The 21107-nt window shown below is 46.0% G+C and overlaps 7 protein-coding genes and 2 non-coding genes; 4 read left to right on the top strand and 5 right to left on the bottom strand.

Annotated features, from left to right (window-relative positions):
* Window positions 1-140: 140 nt before the first annotated feature.
* On the top strand, window positions 141-1743 carry CNAG_02235 (hypothetical protein). The gene is made up of 6 exons (XM_012194406.1): window positions 141-337; window positions 403-739; window positions 795-909; window positions 976-1216; window positions 1281-1496; window positions 1564-1743. The coding sequence occupies exons 1-4, from the start codon at window positions 204-206 to the stop codon at window positions 1212-1214; spliced, it is 825 nt and encodes a 274-aa protein (XP_012049796.1). The 5' UTR covers window positions 141-203; the 3' UTR covers window positions 1215-1216; window positions 1281-1496; window positions 1564-1743.
* CNAG_02236 (protein phosphatase) lies at window positions 947-2787 on the bottom strand. XM_012194405.1 has 7 exons: window positions 2382-2787; window positions 2214-2338; window positions 1739-2007; window positions 1533-1694; window positions 1404-1488; window positions 1320-1352; window positions 947-1264 (listed from the first exon to the last, which is right to left on the bottom strand). Exons 1-7 carry the CDS (start codon window positions 2617-2619, stop codon window positions 1244-1246), a joined length of 933 nt encoding a protein of 310 aa, XP_012049795.1. The 5' UTR covers window positions 2620-2787; the 3' UTR covers window positions 947-1243.
* Window positions 2788-3066: 279 nt separating this feature from the next.
* CNAG_02237 (cytoskeleton assembly control protein) lies at window positions 3067-7153 on the top strand. XM_012194404.1 has 11 exons: window positions 3067-3173; window positions 3221-3381; window positions 3432-3449; window positions 3487-3629; window positions 3667-3878; window positions 3914-4098; window positions 4160-4296; window positions 4335-5108; window positions 5184-5333; window positions 5399-5548; window positions 5601-7153. Coding segments are annotated over exons 1-11 (3240 nt in total). The 5' UTR covers window positions 3067-3171; the 3' UTR covers window positions 6909-7153.
* CNAG_02238 (ubiquitin-conjugating enzyme E2 G2) lies at window positions 6809-8102 on the bottom strand. XM_012194645.1 has 7 exons: window positions 7915-8102; window positions 7726-7850; window positions 7546-7672; window positions 7457-7489; window positions 7317-7380; window positions 7094-7266; window positions 6809-7047 (listed from the first exon to the last, which is right to left on the bottom strand). The coding sequence occupies exons 2-7, from the start codon at window positions 7773-7775 to the stop codon at window positions 6967-6969; spliced, it is 528 nt and encodes a 175-aa protein (XP_012050035.1). The 5' UTR covers window positions 7776-7850; window positions 7915-8102; the 3' UTR covers window positions 6809-6966.
* Window positions 8103-8336: 234 nt separating this feature from the next.
* Window positions 8337-10293, bottom strand: CNAG_02239 (26S protease regulatory subunit 4). XM_012194403.1 has 8 exons: window positions 10231-10293; window positions 10113-10178; window positions 9128-10051; window positions 9023-9077; window positions 8826-8969; window positions 8736-8788; window positions 8625-8675; window positions 8337-8587 (listed from the first exon to the last, which is right to left on the bottom strand). Exons 1-8 carry the CDS (start codon window positions 10231-10233, stop codon window positions 8567-8569), a joined length of 1317 nt encoding a protein of 438 aa, XP_012049793.1. The 5' UTR covers window positions 10234-10293; the 3' UTR covers window positions 8337-8566.
* Window positions 10294-10435: 142 nt separating this feature from the next.
* CNAG_02240 (cytoplasmic protein) lies at window positions 10436-13848 on the top strand. XM_012194402.1 has 16 exons: window positions 10436-10596; window positions 10656-10764; window positions 10804-10919; window positions 10970-11103; window positions 11157-11219; window positions 11265-11547; window positions 11608-11687; window positions 11748-12236; window positions 12292-12437; window positions 12495-12541; window positions 12616-12800; window positions 12880-13127; window positions 13179-13246; window positions 13285-13334; window positions 13379-13489; window positions 13544-13848. Exons 1-16 carry the CDS (start codon window positions 10578-10580, stop codon window positions 13637-13639), a joined length of 2244 nt encoding a protein of 747 aa, XP_012049792.1. The 5' UTR covers window positions 10436-10577; the 3' UTR covers window positions 13640-13848.
* Window positions 13801-14263, bottom strand: CNAG_12572. Its single transcript, XR_001045845.1, has one exon. It is a non-coding gene; the product is annotated as a hypothetical RNA (non-coding RNA).
* On the top strand, window positions 13861-14203 carry CNAG_02241 (hypothetical protein; the record flags this gene model as incomplete). Its single annotated transcript, XM_012194646.1, has 2 exons — window positions 13861-14058; window positions 14189-14203. The coding sequence occupies 2 exons, from the start codon at window positions 13861-13863 to the stop codon at window positions 14201-14203; spliced, it is 213 nt and encodes a 70-aa protein (XP_012050036.1).
* A 1068-nt stretch (window positions 14264-15331) lies between the features above and the next one.
* Window positions 15332-15888, bottom strand: CNAG_12571. XR_001045844.1 has 1 exon: window positions 15332-15888. It is a non-coding gene; the product is annotated as a hypothetical RNA (non-coding RNA).
* Between the last annotated feature and the right edge of the window lie 5219 nt (window positions 15889-21107).

Raw genomic sequence — 21107 nt, 5'->3', positions numbered from 1 at the left:
GGCAACCACTGGAAGCGGAATCAAATTACATCGGCGTTTAAGCCATCCCCTTATGTCCGACCGAACCGCCGAAATGCCCAACGCACGTCGGGAAGAGAGTTGGCGGGGCGCGTAAAACAAATATCATTTCATGGTAAGAAGGGAGACATGACGAGTACTACTGCATTAGGTAGACAAGACAAGACGTTCTCTCTACTATTGCTATGACAGACCCTAATTTTCCTCCCAACCTAGACATAAAGCCACTTCTTCTCACCCATGACCACCCTCATGGCCAGGTCCAGTCTGACAACCAAACAAACGCTATCGCCGCGTACGGTATCGCCGGCCGAATCTGGTGAGACTGCCCTTCTCCATAATTAGATGACTGGACATGGCCTGATGCAAATGGCTTCCGTGCAGGGAAGCAACGAAACCCTTGCTCGATTACTTTACGCCATCGCAGGCATATGAACCGCCATGTTCTCTTTTCGCTTCCCGTGGACCGCATTGTGTTGTTGAACTTGGCTCTGGTCAATCGGTTGCTTCCTTGCACCTCGCCGCACACTTGGCTCCACAAAACACCATAGTATTGACGGATCTTCCAGCTGTTATACCCCTCTGCGAAAAGTGTATAGACTCATGGCGGCCCCCAAAATGCCATGCTAAGGTTGTTGCTCGCCCATTGGCTTGGGGACAAACCGCTACTCATCTTCGTGAGGAGTTTGGTCCGATCTCTCACGTTCTCATGTGTGATCTTGTAAGTATGAGTTCAAAACGTTATAAGTGCTAGCCAAATAACAAGCATACTTTAGATATATTTTCCACATTTGTATCCCTTACTATTATATACTTTATTGAGTCTGACTGAGCCTTCAAGCGTGGCCGATATAGAGGACGACACTTTCGGGCCGGAAGTGATAATATCATGTAGGCGTTTTCGTTTTCACGTTTGTTTTCGACTGATGTTAACCGTGTCAATCAATGCATTCGCAGATACCACGAGAACCCTTGCCCTGGAAGAATCTTTCTTTGATGCCCTTGCCCATTACTTCAAAACGACGCCGGTACGGGGTGGTACGTGGGAGGCCAAGGTATTCATAGGTAAACGCTGGAAAGTGACAAAAGATTGGTCATTACCGGATATAAAAGACGTAATGAATGGGAGTAAAGAAGTTATTAGAGGGAGAAGCTACGGGTTGATCGACGAACTATTCGGAACTCTGGATTGGTGAAGGTATCGATATGCAGGGTACTGTATTGATCAGAGAAAGTATTCGATTTGCTGATACAACCGTTAGGCTATTCAACTGAATTACTTGTAGCAAAATATCACACACCTTTCCTGGCTGTTGTTGACTCGGACCGTCACGCTGTGACAAGAATTAGTGACGTTTTGGACGCGATGAAAAGACGTAACTCACCTCATTTTCGGGCGCTGCGCTGAATACGTTGAAGAACCTTCTTCCACCTGGAGATACCTCCAGAATACTCGCCATATTACCGCACCTATCCAGGTAAGAAACAAGTATATGAATCAATGTGAGACTTACCTATAACAATAATTTGGGGCACTCCAAACAGTGCTGAGTTGATCATTATAAAGTACAGAATATCCTTCCATACAGAGCTGGTGGGCGCGCAGTACATGGTTCATATTATTGAGATGAAGGAATTTTTTGACAATGGAGGCGCCAAACGTATAGCCAGCCCCCCTGTTCATTGTTAGCTGTATGTAAACCTGATGGAAAGAACTGACCTGGGACTTATTGCAAAGTCTTCTTTCTCAGGATCGGGATCTGACCATACCAAATCAGCCATTGGGCCTTCATGTGGTATTTCTCTAAACCTGTCGATAATCTTGATCTGGTCAATCTGGTGTATAGAAGGACTTAGGCCTCCATGTACACAGAAAATAGCATCGTCGATTACCACGCTAAGCGTGAGATAATCAAACATGTCGGTAAAGTACTGCCATACGGCAGGTGATCCGTATTTTCTAGTACATTCAAGATAAAAGCCGTATGTCTAACATTGTCAGCAATGAATCCGGAATCAGGTCAAAACGGTTGTGAGCATCAGATTTCCGTTCTCTCTTGCTCACCTGGTGGCGGGTTTCTCGTATGAGCGTACCTCGGACCCACCAAGTAAGCCATCTCCACAGGCTCAAAAGCCTCAGAGTCCTCTTTTGTATTTTTCTTCACACGCTCACCACACTTCAAAGAATTACTAACCTGAGTAACGGCTCTGGACTCGTGATTCCCTCGAATAAGCTGGATGCGTTCAGGGTAACGAAGCTTGAGACAAGTGAGGAGTGATATAGTCTCTACAGAGTGTAGCCCTCGGTCGACATAATCTCCTAAGGGCAAGTCAGCACAATGTCACTCGCGAGTCGCTCGTACCTAGGAAAAGATAATTGGTATTGGGTGCCGCCCCTCCTATCCGAAATATTTCGATCAAGTCGTGGAACTGCCCGTGAATGTCGCCGACGACAGTAACAGGCGACGAGACATGGACAACATTGCTCTCGCGCATCAATACTTCTTTGGTTTTCTCGCAGATCTCGCGGATCAGAGCCTCGCCGAGAAGCTGTTTGTTGCGAAGACGATCGATGCACGCATCGAGGTCGAACGGTGCCATCCATTAAGCAAAGAGGGGGATGACGGATTGAATATGGGGTGCGGTGCCAATACGTGGGGTATGCAGAATGTGCAAGATGTTCCGGTTGCCGCGTACTTGAATGAGGGTAATGCTGGTGACTACTGGACGATAGATTATTGTAATAGTTGTGCGTTGTATCATTAGTAGTACGCAGGCATGGTCAGTGAGTGACGGTTGTTCATGGCTTTCCATGGCCAAACCACGATGCGTGCCTACTGGGAACATACAGCCGGAGAGTGAATAGGCATGTGTACACGTAGTGGCTTAATTAATTAAGAGTGGGGTCGGCGATCAGCGCTGGCAACATGTTGTATAACGTCATGGCTTATGGTTGGTGGTGATGCAACGGCGTGCCACGTGCCACGCTGCTCCCATGCTCTTGTCCTGCCGTCCGCGATAGCAGATAGCCCTGTTGTAGTCTACGATACTAGCTCATCGCTCTCCATCCATTCCATCCATTCCATCCATTCCATCCATTCCATCCACCCCGTCTACACCAAGACATTCTGTCACAACCACAACCACGCCACCATGTAAGTTATCCTCCATGCAGAAGGATCGCGCCACTCATTCTCTCCAGGTTCGGCCGCCACAATGCCGACTACGACGACTATCCCACCGTGCGAGCTGCGGCCAGTGGTTCCAGTCATCAGCCCACCAGGCCTGTAGACAAGGAGAAGACTGAAGCAGAGCTCAGTGTCAACATAAAGAAGGCTACTAGCCCTGAAGAAACAGCTCCTAGTAAGTCACTGACCTAGCCCTGGCTTCGGTAATGCTGACGACTTACGCAGAGCAGAAACACGTCAGGAGTAAGCCGACAAGCTCTCATGCACAGCTAACAAGCAGAATGCATCGTATATACTTGGGACTATCACTCCTCTTTGTCCGTCTGGAATGGTCTCCGAACCCAGCCTATTTTGGCCGATGAGGTACAGACATTCAAAGCTCTCATTGTCGTCCATAAGCTCCTTCAAGAGGGTCACCCCGTCGTGAGTCCATTTGACCATGGAACAAGCTGACAAACAGACCTTGAAAGAAGCGCATGCCCAAACTGGATGGCTCGAAACTTGCGGGCGAACAGTTGGAGATTCTGGTAAGGGGTACGGTGCCCTGATTAAGGCGTACACCTCGTTTCTTTTGGCTAAGCTCAGATTCCATCGGCATCATCCCGAATTTAATGGACTGTTCGAGTACGAGGAGTATATCAGTTTGAAAAATATCGATGATCCCAACGAAGGGTAAGTGGTTAATATATGTATGAGCTGACAGATAGCTACGAGACCATCACCGACTTGATGACTCTTCAAGACCAAATTGAATCGTTCCAGAAACTCATCTTTGCTCACTTCCGAGGCTCAGCCAATAACGAATGTCGAATTTCGGCTTTGGTGCCGCTTGTGAAGGAAAGCTTCGGCATCTACAAGTTTATCACAAGCATGCTCCGCGCCATGCATCGACGTTCGTGTCTCATCATATCGTTTCAGCTACATTCTGATCGTGGTTAATATCTCCACTGTAGGGACTGATGCTGCCGATGCCCTTCTTCCATTGAGGGAGCGTTACAATGCCCAGCATTATAATCTTCGCCGCTTTTACTACGAATGTAGTAATCTCAAATACCTCACCGGTCTCATCAATGTCCCAAAACTTGGCCAGGTGGGTTTTCTGTGAGAAATTATGCGCTGATGTGATAGGAACCACCTAACCTTATTGATAACGGGGTTGCCCCCGAACTCCCGGAGAGACCGACTACGGATAAGCGACCTGAAAGGAAAGAAACGCCACGACCCTCTTCTCCTCAAGCTACTCAAGGCGAAATTGATGAACAACGACGCATGTTGGAAGAATATGAAAGGAAACAATCTGCCCTTGTGGCACAACGGGAGTCTGACCAACGTCGCCAAGAGGAGGAAAAGCGCCGTCAAGAGGCTGAGTACGCCGAACAGCAGCGTTTACAACAAGAGCGTGAGACACAAGCTCAGCATCAGTTGCAAGAACAGCTGCTTCGCGACCAGATGAGTCAGCAATGGACTCAACAGCAGGCAGGACAGGCAGCTCAGCTCCAGCAAGAAATGCTTGCCATGCGCGGACAGTACGAACGTGACCAGATGTTACTAGAGCAGTATGACCGGCGTGTAAAAGCTTTGGAGCAAGAACTCGGTTCCATTGGTGTCAATATTGGTGCCCAAATGTCTGCCAAAGACGAGCTTATCGCTCAGCTTCAGCAGCAGATTGAGACCTGGAAAAATAAATACGAAGCATTGGCCAAACTTTATTCGCAGTTGCGCACGGAACACCTCGATCTCCTAAACAAGACCAAAGGTTTCCAACTCAAGGCCAACTCTGCACAGGAAGCTGTCGATAAGATGGAGAGAATGGAAAGAGATGTAAAGGCGAAAAATCTGGAGTTGGCAGACATGATTAGGGAAAGGGATAGGGCGAGGTATGACCTTGACCGCCTCAAGTCTGTGAGTAATAACCATTTTTTCGTATTCGATTTTCAACGCCTATTTATACATGCAAAAAGCTGATGATCTCCTTAGAGCCATCGGGAGGAAACTGATCGCATCAAGCGCGATTTAGCTTTCGCTAACGAGCGTGCTGAGGACGCATCTCGACACAAAAGCTCTGAAGTGTCCGACGTCATGTCCAGATACAACAGACAGCTCACAGAACTTGAGGACTCTCTGCGGGTAAGTCGTATTAGGAGCTTTTCATTGCGTCTTTTCCAATACGACTCACTAACTTCGTCCGGCAGGCCAAGCAATTGCAGATCGACGATCTACTTAGGAAACTTGACGAGAAACAGGCTGAGGTTCAACATGTCATGGACGAAAAGGAACAGGAACTCGCAATCATGCAAGAAGGCATGGACTCTACTCTTAAGCAGCTTGGTGACCTCAAGCTTGTAAGTAAATCCCATTCTCAAAAGCTCGCGACTGATGTATGCTGCTTCACAGACCCAAGGCGAGACGAACCAAGCCCTCGACGCTCAAATCGATACTCTCATTCTTGACCATCGGAAAGAACTCAACGTCATCATCGACTCTATCCTCCAAGCTTGCATGCAAAAAGTCGACGACGCCATTTACGAGCTTGAAGCACCTATGCAAACTGGGAATACTACTGCCACTCCCGAATATACACTGTCAATGATTGAAAAAGCTATGACCAACGCGACCGAATTTGCTTCGACGTTCAATCTATATCTGTCCAAAAAGAGCGGCGGAGGACAAGTCGACGTCATCAAAACGGCAAATGAATTTTGTCAGGCCCTTTGCGAAACCCTTGTTAGCTCTAAGGGTATCACTCGATTCGCCGAAACCGACGATTCTTCGGAAAAGCTGGTTAAGGTAGCAAAGGATGCAGGTGATGCGGGATACAGATTCTTCCTCAACTTGCAATCATTCCGATTACTGGCTGGCGGGAAAAACGAGGAGGCGGCTCTGAGGAACAATGCCGAAACCCGAAGCGCGCTATCGAAACTGTCCGATACGGTCGAAAAGTTTGTTCCCAAGGCCAAGACTACCTTGACCCAAGCCAATGGTGACATTGGTGACATCGTCACTCAAGAGATGCAGAACGCTGCCAAGGCAATTGAAGAAGCCACTCAGCGTATTCAGGTGCTCATGGCTCGACCAAAGAATGTCAGCAAGTATGATTCTCTTGACATTCAAGTGCACGATGCGATATTGCAAGCCACTCTTGCCATCACCAATGCCATTGGTCGGCTCATTCAGGCTGCCACCGAGAGCCAGGAAGAGATAGTCAAAGAGGGTAAAGGGACTAGCACCACTCAGCAGTTTTACAAGAGAAACAATCGCTGGACTGAAGGACTTATCTCCGCTGCCAAAGCCGTGGCGTATGCCACTGGTTTACTTATTGAAAGCGCCGATGGTGTCATTTCGGGGACTCACTCCCTTGAGCAGCTCATTGTGGCTTCAAACGAAGTTTCGGCGGCCACTGCTCAGCTTGTCGCCGCATCGCGAGTCAAGGCTTCACTCATGTCCAAAAGCCAACAGCTTCTAGAGCTTGCTGCAAAAGCCGTCACGGATGCCTGTAAAGCTCTTGTGAAACAGGTTAAACTCATCTCTAACAAGCAGAGCGATGATGAAGTCGTTGACTACAAGTCTATGCCTTCACATGAATTTAAAGTGCGCGAAATGGAGCAACAAGTAGAAATATTGAAGCTGGAGAAGGAGCTAGGCGCGGCTAGAAGAAGGTTGGGTGAAATGCGCAGAGCTGGGTATCATCAGGAGACGGATTGATCTAGTCTAGTGCTCAGGGGACTAGTTTGTTACATCGGTTGGTTAGGTGTGATATATTCTATATACCCAGAAGATTCTTTACTTGCTCTCGCACTCGTCTTTCAAATTCGGGCTTATTGTCCCTGTAAAGTTTGCAGCACTGCTTTCATGAGTTTTTGAACATGATGACCAGTGCAACCACGTACCTCTATGTCTGCACCACTTTCAATATTAGGCTCAGCTAGCATACTCAGAACACTGAGAAGTACGCTTCTCACTCCTTGTACGGGGGACCACCGTTCGGAAGCAGACTCATACTGCATAGGATCGTCTCCCGGAGGATGGAGAATTGAAATACAAACAAGGCCATTGGGGTAGACTGTATCACATGAGCTGCCGAGTTGAACTGTGAGAGAGAAGCTAACTGACTATTGGGATGCAGGAGTGGAGGGTCGAAAGTCATAGTGAAAGGATTAAGGGGATAATCAGATGGCTATTGATTTTACCTGTCAGACACTGAAATCCAAATGTAATAGAAAAGCCAAAAGAAAAAAGGAAAAAAAACTGACGAAGACAAGTTTTGCCGCAAAGACCCCCCCTTCCTGTATCGCGAGCTGATTAATATGACCGTCCCTCGATGCTTGAGTATACTACTGACATAAGGAGTGCCCTCCGGACCTTGGATCAAAGCTTCCCATTCTAGCATGTTATCTTCCGACACTGGACCGGCGGTGATTGTATCTTGTAGAGGATCGGCGGTTAAGTCGCGATACTCCTTCATCAGTCTTGAAGGAAGCAAGGTCAGGGGGACGTGTTTTTGTCTGTCTAGAACGCATACCTTCGGGTAGCCGTGGAGGATTGTGATCGAGAGTTGTTGTTGCCAAACATCGTCGTGCTAAAAGAAAAGACTTGTTGTGTTTCGTCGGTCTACAAATGTATACAGCAGGAAGTTATGATTAGGCGCTGAAAATGGGTGTAATAAGATGTAAGGATTGAGCTCAAGCATGAATGATTGATAAGAACGCACGAGTTATAAGTAGACATTCAGCAGTGTGTACGTAGCTATTCGGTGTCCAGTCGATATATAGCGAGAAGTACTTGTATTAAATCCGGTCAGTACGTGGTGACGGATGAGCACGACCAGGAGCCACGACGACCCGTTGGGGTGAAAGTGTGAACGTCATTGCTTTTCCTCTGCTCTGTATGATACTGCAGCAGCTGCAGCAGCATAATGCATGTTCCTGCAACATCGTCATGCGTGTATTGTTTGAGTTACTTCCGCGATCACTACCACAACCTTATGATGCTGCAGAACAGGCACCCATGACTGAAGAGCCTCCCTACTCTTTGAGTTTTCGGCCAATCATGACCATTCAACAGCTTTTTATCTTTCTACGCATTTTTAACCATAACTGGGGTTAGGCGACGATCGTTCGCAGGCATACGACATGCAACGGTTAGCGCTGACATAGCATTTCGTTAGTTGTTATACAATGGCATATCTATGGCACCACAATGCTCATGTATCGTACTATATAGGCTAATGGCATAAGTGTCATCGCGAAAGAGAGGAGATGTTAAGTCCTTGTGTTTTTTTCATGATCATCACCAAGGATTGACAGCTCGATCGAATTGCATACAGTCTACCACATAAGCCAAAATCTCCAGTCGCCGTATGCTTAGAGATATAGGCCTGCGGGCTACAGCGTCAGCGGCGTTAAAGGTAGATAGACTTACAGTATTCTCGTCTTTTCCATACAGGACTTTCTCTCGTGCTGTGGTGAAATCCTGATATCCCCCGAAAATCAGCAACAGCAACAGATGTCTTATATCTAAACAAGAACCTACGGCACGCGTAACTCTCATTCGCCTTTCCCTCAATGCCAGCAAACCCGCCTCGGCTAATTGTCAGCGATGACCATGACATGAAACACTCACTGCAAACGGCTTTGATGTCTGCTCCAGATAATTCATCCTTGGTCATGACTAATTCCTCGATGTCCACATCATCTGCCAAAGACATTCGCGATGTGTGTAATTTAAAGATGTGTCTCTTAGTCTTTGTATCAGGAAGAGGGAATTCTGATGAAAATCTAAGTCAGCACGAGGTAAGCTATCGATATGGGCAAACTTGCCAATTTTCCTGTCTATTCGACCCGGACGAATCAGCGCAGGGTCGAGATTTTCAATCTAAAAACTAGTCAACGCAAGTTAAAATCTTGTAAGCGAAGATGACTCACCTTGTTGGTTGCCATTATAACTTTGACATCACCCCGCGTGTCAAAACCGTCCAGCTGATTTAACAGCTCCAACATTGTACGCTGTATCTCCCGTTCGCCACTGGATGTCGAGTCATATCTTTTTGTCCCGACAGCATCAATCTCATCGATGAAGACAATGCTTGGGGCGTTTTCCTCAGCCACCCTGAACAATTCCCGAACAAGCTTCGGACCATCGCCAAGATACTTTTGAATGAGTTCGGAGCCGACGATACGAAGAAATGTTGCGGATGTCTGATTGGCGACGGCTTTTGCAAGAAGAGTCTTTCCAGTACCAGGTACTCCATACAAGATGACACCTTTGGGCGGTCTGATGCCCATCTCCTCATAAAGTTCGGGGTGTGTAAGTGGAAGTTCAACTGACTCTTTGATCTCTTGAATTTGACTTTCCAAGCCTCCAATATCAGCATAGCTTTCAGTCGGGGCTTTATCAAGTTTCATGACAGAGACCATGGGATCGGTGTCATCGGCAAGTACTCCCACAATAGCGTGGGTCTTGTGGTGAAGGAGAACTGAACAACCGGGTTCAAGCAGATCCTTATCAACGAAGGACATGATACCAACATAGTATTCAGATCCACCTCCGGAAGACACAATGGCATGATCGTCATCAATGATCTCTTCCAAAGTGCCGACTCCCATAGGGGAGCCACGAAGCTCGTCCACCCGAGTTCGATCTGCGGCTGTCCTATCTTCACCAGATTGCGATGCTTGATTAGCTACAAACTCCTCTTCCATGAGAAGGTAGTCTTGTATCCTCTCCATCTTCAATAACTTGAGTTTGCATCGAGTGGTGGGATATACAGCTGGTAGTCGGGAGGACGCATCGGGTCCGCGTCTCTTTTTCTTGCCGATACGAGTAGGCACAGGGGGTTCCCACTTAGGCTACCGAAATTATTCAGCAAATCAGTATCTTGCGATGCTACATTGAAACACAATAACCAACCTTGTCTTTGTTGTCTTTGGAGTTGCCTTTCTTATTGCTTCCAGCGCCGCTGGATGGTGCTTGACCCTTAAGGTGATCAGCCGTCAGCATTCATCAGACAGAAACAACCTGGGCATACCATTATAAACACTTGTTGGTTAGAGTGTAGAGGATTGGTGAATTTTTGAGGGAAAGGAGGAAATATGTGAGTTGTACGGAGTAGAACGACAACTTCAGATTCCTGGTGACGAGGGTGGTGGTCAACGCGCGGCCTGGTGTGCCTTACGTAACTGTGCCACATGCCTCAGCCAAAATGCTTCTTTCATTTTGTGGTGACGAGGAGTTTTATCGCCACTTGCCGACGAGTCTGCCGTCACACCAGCGATCCTCTTCTATATCCATGCCTCCCCTGCACTTCTCTCACCCGCCGACTTAACAAACAAACATCGAACCAGCGACCAGATCCCCTACCAAACCTTCTCCGTCATGTTTGTCCTCAAATCGCGTGAGACATTTATCCCATCCACAACTGGTGCACAACTCACTCATTCACTCCTTTCCAAGTCCTGGGAAAAATGTGGGGTAACCCTGCTAACCCGGAGCTAATTCAAATTCCTGCCGGTCTTTTGTATCTTGTCCGTCCAGACAGTATCAAAGGGTCCCGTGAATGCATGTAGGTTACCAAAGTGTTGTTCACCTAATGAATGAATAGTTTCCAAGATGCTGTCGCGACTATTCGTCGGACAGGCACAGAGTATCAGTACCAGCTCGTCGTTACTCGCGCTTATGAAGAGGGAGAGGAGCAATTACTTGATGAGGATGCCGAGAGTAAGCCTTGGTCTTGTATCTTGTCGTGCTTACTAATTGTGAAACGTCAGCGGATGACGAGCGCGTTTTCCTCATCGATCAGAGCTTACAATTTCGCTTCGGGACTCTAGACGGGGACGCCACTTGCTCCTGGAAGGATCTTAGTGGGGAAGAAGGGGATCTTTGGGAGTTTGTTAGTAGCAAAGTATGTGCCAGACTTCAACAGCTTTGCCTTCATTTATTGACCAAGACTTACAGTCTGTTCCCAGAGCCACGAATTCACTGTTCGAGCTTACTCTCCTACATTGCATGTTTGAGCGGGTACACAAAATCATTTTGTCATTGGTCGCGCTAACTGGTGCATAGAAATATTTACGCTCACACGAGGAAGCCACGGACGAACAGCTTCAAGCACTAAAATATACTGAAGAACACGACATTCTAAAAGCCGCTGCAAGACCAAAGGACATTGCTGTCGAGGACCAACTGTCGTCACTTGGCTTGGAAGGTCCAGAGGATCCTTTTCAGGATGTCCCTATCCTTCACCGGGCTTCCGCCGACTTATATGTGTTTGACACAGAAACAGAGCTTTTCGTCATTCAAGAATCTAACGTGAGCGCTGATCTGGCTGAGAACGCGGAATTTGATAGTAAGTTTACCAGCGGTCCCTCTAGACAAAAGGCGAAGCTTGAAGCTTACTTGTCTTTAGCTTGGATCATTGTTCGACAGGGCACTACCCCTTTCATTTCCGCACCGGTTGATGCTGAGCTGAATGCGCATTTTGATATGGTCAGTACTCAACGATTGAAAATAATACACATGTCTTAGTCTAATCTAATCTAATCTCAGGCCAATCATGCGTTTATGTTCACTTTCCGCGAAGGTGATGGAATCCCTGCCATGACATGGTGCTTACGTTTCAAAGCCGATTGTTTCAATGAATGGAAGGACAAGTTCACTATATACATGTGGGAAGGCAAAAACAAGGTCAAGTATGCCAAAGCCAAAGCAGATGAACAGAAGTACATTCAAGAAGCGTATGAAGACATCGAAATGGCAGAACCGGAGGAAGAAGAGGTGAATGATGGAGATGAAGTAGAAGATGAAGAAGGGCATGAAGACTCTGCTCATGAAGATGAGGATAATGATTCAGGAGATGAGTCTTTTGCACAGGGGTCAAAAAATCAGCATCTGGCAGTGGGATACAAAAACGACCTCTCCTATGTCACTCGTGGTGATATGATTGGTGTTTTTGCTCACAATGGTGATCGACTCAAGTTTCGAACTGCTATTGATCGAATCAAAAATGTGCAAGGCAAGGCCTTCTCCCCACAAAAAGTGAGTCAAGTTGACAAATCATGGTTTATTCAAGTGCTCAACAACTTCCTATCAGATGATGCTTCATAATCAAGATTCTGACATGCTTCTGCTTGATCCCAGTAATAAAGGATCAGTCTATCGCATGGATCTAGAATATGGGAAAGTTGTGGATGAATGGAAAGTTTCTGATGTAGTGGCAGTCAACAACATCATCCCTGAGTAGGTTCAGCTTCAAACCTTGCTTTTTTTTTGAGTCAAGCTGAATAATGATCTCAGTACAAAGTATGCTCAAATGAACCCACAGCAAACACTCATTGGCCATTGTGAGTAACAGATGAAGCTGGGGGCCTGTTAGTGCAAAAGAAAATATACTGACAGTGATTGTCAATGCCTGCAGCCCACAATGGTGTCTTCCGTATTGACCCCCGAGTGTCTGGCAACAAGCTTGTGGAGAGTCAATTTAAGCAATATGCCAGTAAAAATGATTTCTCTGCAGCCACTACAACAGAATCCGGAAAGCTGGTGGTTGCCAGCAATAAAGGTGACATTCGGCTATTTGATCAAATCGGCAAAAATGCCAAGGTATGTATGCACCACTGAGGTTGATGTTAATGCAGAAGCTGATATAAGAATAATATTTTGTATATTATGGGCCATATAGACTGCTTTACCTGCTTTAGGTGATCCCATCATAGGAGTGGACGTTTCTGCAGATGGGCGCTGGCTTGTTGCCACTTGTAAAACTTATCTCTTGCTCATTGATACTCTCATAGGAGATGGGCGCTATAAGGGCTCTCTTGGGTTTGACCGCAGTTTCCCTGCTGATAGCAAACCCATACCTCGACGGCTTCAACTCAAGCCTGAGCATGTGGCATATATGGAGGATCCTGTATCATTCACACCTGCTAGGTAAGCTGATTCCTTTTTATTGATTTGCATCCTCTTATTGAGGCTCTTTAGATTCAATACAGGTGTCAATGAAGCAGAAAAAAGCATTGTGACTTCCACTGGAAATTATGTTATCACCTGTAAGTTCTAGTCAATGGAGAATGTGGCTCATGAAAAGGGAACTTCCGGATGCTCAAGCAAGGTCGCACTGATACCTATCAAATCAAGGTGAGCTTCTGCTTCACCAAAAAACTAATACTGAGTATCTCCAGCGCTATGATTCCCGAGTGGTAGCAGACAACTTCAAATTTGGTGCAGACAAAAACATCATTGTTGCATTGGAACACAATGTTCTTGTGGCAAATAAGAAAGATATGGCTAAGGTATTAAATATGACCAGTATTAGTGAAGTAGTGATCAAAGCTAACTTGTCATAGCCTACCCGATCGTCTCTGGCTCCAAACAGCTTGTTAACTACACCTGCAAGAAAGATACATCAGTCTCACAATGACATTGTGAACAGTCCATATTAATCCAGTTGTAATCCTCTTGAGCTATGCATTATGCATTAGTTCATTGTGTTTGGTGTAAATGTACCTAATCAAGATAATTAAGTACTGTACCGGTACCTATGGAAAAGAATGTACCCCCTTCCCCCTCTTTTGATCCTGCAACACATTTTTGCTATATACCCCATAACTATAATTTTGAATTGTTCATGCATGTACTTATAACTATTTGATTATTTTCCATAATGGCACCCCAGGTCACCCCCACTACCAAACAAACTGTTGTGGAAGCCCGCAAAAGTGGGAAATCATTCAGCAATCTTGCAAAACAATATAAGTGTCCCAAGTGTACAATCAAGCGCTGGTGTCGAGAGTATGTGCACCATGGACACACTTATTTGCTCCCAAGCCCTGGAAGGCCAAAGGTGTTGGATCAGGGGCAAGTAAGGAATCTTCTGAGGGACTTTGTTCGCAGTCCACGAGAACTCTGGAGCATTCACACAAAGAGATACAATGTAATGTCAGCGTGACAACTATCATCAAGATCACTCATGAGCATGGGTTTTACCGCAGAATTATGAGGCATAAGCCTTATCTTTCACCCAAAACTGTGGTTAAAAGGAAAGAGTGGACCAGGAACAACATGAAGAGGGACTGGCAGGACAGTGTTTTCACTAATTGTCACGGCGCTATGCTGAAGTTACGCCCAAAACCTCCACCTCCCTCGGCCGCCACACCAAAGCACCTCCACCACTGACGACCGCAGCCGATCATCCAAATTCTCTTTGGTTCCTCGACCTTTCTCTTCGTCCTTCGGTCTCTCTCCAACCATCTCTCTACCTTCCCATCTCTCTCGAGCTATTTTATACATGTTCTGGTCAGCATGCTCACCACCTCCTCGGGCCCCATTCGGTACATGAGTCAGCAGTATGAGAAAGATGAGTAAGCAAGGAAAACTAGGAAAAGTATTTAAACCATAGTTTATAGTTTTCATAGTTTCCCCAGAAAATCAATACTGTTGTCTTCTCTTATCTTATGTCCCAATCCTGTTGCTTCTTTCCACCTTCTAGACCTTCCCACGTCTAAAGTCGCATCGGTCAGCCTTTAGTCCGGCTCCTGTTCCTGTCAGGCCTCGGCTATTCTGTGCTCGTCCTCTCCTTATCGCCACCCTCCTTGATTGAGCGTCAGGCATTATGCTGACCGGCGTGACAACCCTGACACTGATGAATGTGCATTGGAGCTGGGGAGGGGAGGAATTACAAGGCAGCCAAGGACTTCCTGGTGCACAGGCCAAGCATACAGTCCACAACACATCCTATCAACCTTCCATACTAGTCGACAGAGCCTGATGGTTTGGGGAGCGATTAACTACTACCAAAAATTCCCTGTTTTACACCTTTCTCTAGCCCCATTGACAGTCAAAAATGGCATCAGGACCAAGGCCAGGTCCCCAATCGGCTTAGGTACACTGAGATGGTGATCAAAGGCGTCTAAGGCACCTTCGGGGGTGTCACGAGCCTGCATGAAGTAGAAGAAATAAGAGATCATAGGAGGGAGTTACGTAATGAAGGAAAGCAACATTGTTTCAGATAAGAAGGGCCAGCTGGACCTCCGAGATAAGAACTGGACCTCCAGCTGGACCTCAAGGGATATAAATAGATTTCTGTAGAAGTGTATAAAGGGGAGCTCTGTCCTCAATCTTGATCTTCGTCCCCTCAAAGATCAATATTTCATAAGTTACTTTGCGAAAGGTCCTTCAGCTCCCAGTGCTCGCCCTCGTCTTACCTTGCACTACCTTTGACATAAACTTACTCCACTAGTATATAAGCTTGCCTGATCTTCCCAAGCGAATATACCTCCGTCTGTAACAGACCTTGAGAAGGTTTGTTCACTACGGCTGAATATGTTACTGGGTTGAGTCGGCGTTGAAGTTCAGTGTGCACGGCAAGAGAGAACGGCAAACGGTCTACAGGTGTGCATGTATGGCAAAATCTGGGCAGGAGTTAACAATCGTTCTATGCACAGACAACCGAGGACCGTATAGAAGGGACTCTTCCATGAGGAATAGACAACATACCTGGGCAGGAGTTAACAATCGTTCTACGCACTATTCCTGCCCAGTCAGTAAATGGTCTACTACCGAAACAAAGGAGAAAACAAGACACCCACCAGACAACCGAGGACTGTATAGAAGGGACTCTTCCATGAGGATGGGAAAGAAGGAAGAGTCGTTGTAGATCTACGGCTTTATACCTCAGGTGTCTGGGACGGTGCTTGGAAAAAATAAGAGAAATAAAAATAATAAGAAATGAGGAAACTATAAGGATAGAAAACTACAGACTATACTCGGCCAGTTGAGATGAACTTGTGAAAAGGCGGAAGGCAATCAGATATGAAGGATTTGATTCCGAAACGCGACGAACAAGAACCGGTTATGACCCGAATATCCGGCCACGTGGGAAAACCTCCGAAACGCGGCTTCCGACTTGGCCTTACGTAACGGTTAAATCCTTTGATGCATGGAGCCTTTCACCGTCCTATACCATACGCCAACAGACAAGTGTCAAGAGGTATATCATACATATATCTCATTGCTTAGTTAAACTACGGCTTTCTATCTCGTCTCCAAGGCCGGACCTTGTTGGGGACGAGTCGTAACAGTAAATATTGATCTTCCACACTTGTGGTTGGTTGGTATATATTTCAAGTACCCCACCTTCAATAACCTCAACACCTATAACCTCATACAACTCGATATACCACATCCTATATCATGTCAGGTCCTTCCACTCGTAGTAGTCGAGCTGTGGAGAAGATTGATAAAGGCAAGGAAGTAGAACATACCCTTGATGATGACAACAACAATCCCATGGGTTCATTCAACACCAATCCTCAATCTGACCCATCTACTGCTGACAATACATCAAGCCATACCCAAACTCAACTTGAGATGATGCGCAATCATATTGCCAGACTTGAGCAACAGAAGGAAGAGTTGATGCATAAGTTGGAAGAGAGAAAAGTTGAATGACAGATGTTAGATAATAGTGAAGATAATGAGGGCCAGAACGAACAAGGATTGGATGAAGAAGACGAAGAACCTAGATCAAGCCACAACCTGTCAGCACAGACATCATACCCAGAAGTTAAAAGGGAATACAGCCGACAATGCACCTCAGTACCCTCCAGTCGAACTCAAGAGCCAAAGATATCCCAACCCGAGTACTACCATGGGCAGTATGCCAAGCTCTCAACCTTTATCACTCAAGTAACAATGGTGATTACCCTTCAACCCTCTTGCTTCCCTACCGAGACCTCCAAAGTCCTATATGCTGGGTCGTTCCTCAGAGACACCCCATTCTTATGGTTCCAACCCTTCGTAACCATTGATCCCCAGCCCAAGTTTATGCTGGACTTCAAGAAATTTTGTGCCAAGTTAAGGAAGAATTTTGGGGATCCAGACGAGGAACAGACTGCAGAACAACAACTAAACATTGTTCATCAGCAAGGCTCTGTATCTTCATACCTCGCAACTTTTATGCAGTATGCCACCTTGGTTCAGTGGAACGACGAAGCAAAGAAGGCTTGCTCCTACAAGGGCTTGAAGGATGACATCAAAGACGAACTCACCAGACTACCCAAAGCCAAGCCATTCAAGAACCTCCAAGACATAGCAATCCGTATTGACAGCCATCGATATGAATGAGTATTAGCAAAATGAGACCAACAACCAAAGGTGCCTTTCAATGCCACCCAAAGCAAGTACACCCGCACCTCTTACAATAACAACCATCCCAACAACTTCAGACATGTCTCTGTGGCGAATAGCACGCCAATAAGGTCTACCACTACCAACACCACCTTCAATAAAGAGGTGACGCTGGCAGTCAACCTAAGGGCTGCATTTGTCCCAAGTTCAGCTAGGATAACCAGACACAGACGTCTGACTCCAGAAGAATATCAGAGGTGCAAGGATCATAACCTCTGCCTCTATTGTGCTGACAAGAACCACCAAGTTGCCAAGTGCCCAGTGGTCCCTTCACAGCAATCCAACATGACTCTCCCTCCAAAAAACTAGATATGCTCTTGTCTGCCAATGTTGAAGAAGGTAGCTGGGAACAAGAGCGTACTACCAAACCGGCCAACACAGACTCCTGCAAAAATTTCCAAACTCTCGAATATAATAATAGAAACAACAAAAACCAACTCACAATTGATTTCTTCATTCACAACAATATTTATCCAGCTCTAATCGATTCCGGTGCCTCCACCAACTTCATCGACAGAAGATTCGTCCAGACCTTTGCCTTCAAAACAACAAAAATAGAAGAGGCAATCCCATTATACCTGTTCAACGCTGCCAGTCAGCAAACTATGATTGAAGAAGAAGTCAACATCATGATTAATTTCCAGAAACCATTTGGACACACCTTACTTCGACTCCTCATAACTGACATTGGCTCCTACCCTATTGTTTTAGGTATCACCTGGTTACAAGGACACAATCTGCCCATCAGCTGGGAAACACTTTCCATACACCCACCTGTATCACAGACAACAAATGCCAACTTAGCCATGGCCATCACTGATGGCAAATCTCCAAAAGAAAAAACCGATGCCGAAATAGTACCTAAAGAGTATCATCAATACTTAGACATATTTGACAAGAAAAGCGCTGATACACTCCCTGAACATAGGTCTTTTGACCATCATATCCCTCTCGAAAAAGGACAGAACCCACCTTTCAGTTCCATATACAATCTCTCCGAAAAAGAACTCGAAGCTCTTCACGAATACACCGCTGTTCAACTGAAACATCTGATGGACATCCTTTGCAGTGGCATCTGTGCATGATACAATTCCGTGGTTTATTTTACATTCTGGGGATGTCCCAAACCTAGAAACATCCAGGCAACATTTTTAAAAATCTCTGCCGCAACATCCAAAGGACATCTACACCCAATGTTTGTGGATATACCTGAGCTATCCTCAACCTTAACTTCACATTGTCTCCGCTACATCCACCATCGAAGTTCTTGATGTTGATGCGACATCTCCATTCTCAATCTCTCCATATCCAGATGACAGTCGAGACCTTCTTATCAAGACCCCGCTTCCATGTCCTCGTATACATCACACGATGTCCAAATGGCCAGATCAACACAGTGGATGCATTTTCACATCACATCTCTATATACAATATTTACAACAGACATCACCTCCTAGGCCTTGTCAAAGCCTGAACAGATGAGTGATGAACTGCCCTCCTTTGGAAGGTCCTGCTGCAGTCATTATCCTCATTGTCCTCGGCTCGCCATTGTTCTATGTTGGCTTGGTAGAACATAGCTTTTTCGCGCTTCACTGTTTAGCCATGCTCCGCCAGAAATAACTCACCAGGAACGAGAGATGAGCGATCACTGCCCCTGGCTTGCGAAAGCCATCAGGGAGGAAATCCTCCATGATGATCCATAGGTTTTGCTTATCATGGATTGAATCCTTCAACTATAAGTTTGGTAAGCTACTAGCCTCGGGTGAGAAGTCATTGAGCCACTAAGATATGAATGTCACTTCGAAGATGGGTCAATAATGACTTGACCCATCTTTCGATCTCCTCCATGGCGGAACTATCGTTCTGTGGAACGATGGGATCCTAGACACAATGTCCTTAGTTTGTGACTGGTGTAAAGAAGGCAATTGAGACCCACGATGACTACCTTGTAGAGAGTCGCATGGTGGTAGGAAGGTAGCATGCTTAAGGTCACCACCGCATTGGCATACTTTTGTGCAACTTCCTGGTGGAGAATCAGCTGCATGCAATCGATGAAGAAGGATGACAATATACTTTAGCCACCGAACATGTATTGGTGGCAACCCTCGTCTGCATCTCTTGATGCAATAACACATATATATCAATCATCCTTCGGACATGAGCATAAGGACCAGGCTAATGAAGCAGTCAGTGAAAAGTCCAATGGGAGAATACTGATATCCTCACAGTGGCGAAGTCTGAGACTTGATGTTGTCTCTCTTTCATAAGGGTCTTGTAACCAGAGTTTTGGGCTAGCTGAGGGCGGAAATCGATGGCGTCCTCTCCGCCTGGCAAAGTGGAGAGCTGACCCCTATTGGTGCATACCATGGAAGGCCCTGCCCGATTCCTAAGACTATGCCTCAAAGGAGAAGAATCTTGAGGAATAGCTGGGTCTTCATCGTCGCTGAAGCCATAATCATATCCTTCATCATTACCAAAACCATAATCGTATCCTTCATCGTAATGAGACATGCTGAGATGACTTTAGTTGTATAGTGGCTAATTAGCTGTCAGTTGGCGTCTGTGTTGGTGGGATTGATGAGGAGGAATGAGAACTCACTCATTAATATGTCTGACGAAGGCATAACTGAAAAGAGCTCCATTAAGGCTGTGCTTTTCAGGGTGATATGACATGCATAATGACTTGCTAAGAGTAGTGATTAGGTGGAACCGAAACAGGAGGTTTGATGATGCTATTGGTCTGGTATTATTGTGCTTGAAATGAGAACAATGAAGAGAGATGAGCAAGCGATGATTGTGGAGCACTGAAGGCAAAATCAGCCGCTAAATCAACAGAAAATAATCCCGACTGCGCAAAAGGATTTGTGGTGGTTGGTGTTTCAGTCACACTTTTCTAACTTCTCTGATCGAATCGATGTTCACCCTGCATGATGCATCAAGTACCGATCACATCTGGATGCAACTGCCTGCTAACAATGGATTTCGAGGGCGACTTCTTGAAGTGGCAGGCTACACTCCCAGATGGCATCTTGGCAGGAAAGACATGCATACAACGACAAGTATATAGCAATCCGGCACAGAACTGGATAATACCTGTTTGGCATGACTAACATATTATGTAAATCCATCATGCACATCTCTGGTTTCCAGATCCAAACCCATTGTCGATAGTCCAAGAAGACAGGTCTGTTGTTAGTTATGATCTCTTCAAGCAGTCACTGCACACAACCCTATTAAACAGCAAGTAGAGTCATCCCGATATATAATGGGATGGAAGAAATTAAGAGAGGCATAGCTGGAGGAAAGAGGTGCGTTCCATCTTGATTCAGTCTGATTATGGCTGACCTCTGGATCAGGCTTCTGCTCTCTACCTTCATCTGATGAAGTTATATGCACTGTCTGCCACCCAATTTCAGCTCCAATGACTTGAGGGCGCATGGGAGAGCACGAAAACTACAAGAAGCACTGAAACAGGATGTCCGAACAGGCCAGAGACCATGCACAAGCCACATGGGCATATGACCAAACAAAAACGCTTGGATGAATATGTATATGAAAGCAGTGAAAGCGAGAAGGGAGATAACAGGTGTGATAATAGCTCAGAAGGTGATAAAGAATCCGATGATACAGATGAGGGGGCACTGGAAGAGGAAGTAGATAGTGATATTGATGATATAATAGAATACAAAGGTTTTATGTAATGATCACATAGTTTGTATACCT

Source organism: Cryptococcus neoformans, chromosome 6, assembly GCF_000149245.1.
Source record: "Cryptococcus neoformans var. grubii H99 chromosome 6, complete sequence".
NCBI lineage: Eukaryota > Fungi > Basidiomycota > Tremellomycetes > Tremellales > Cryptococcaceae > Cryptococcus > Cryptococcus neoformans.
Note: the sequence above shows the minus strand (reverse complement) of the source record. Positions and strands in the feature narration are given on the sequence as shown.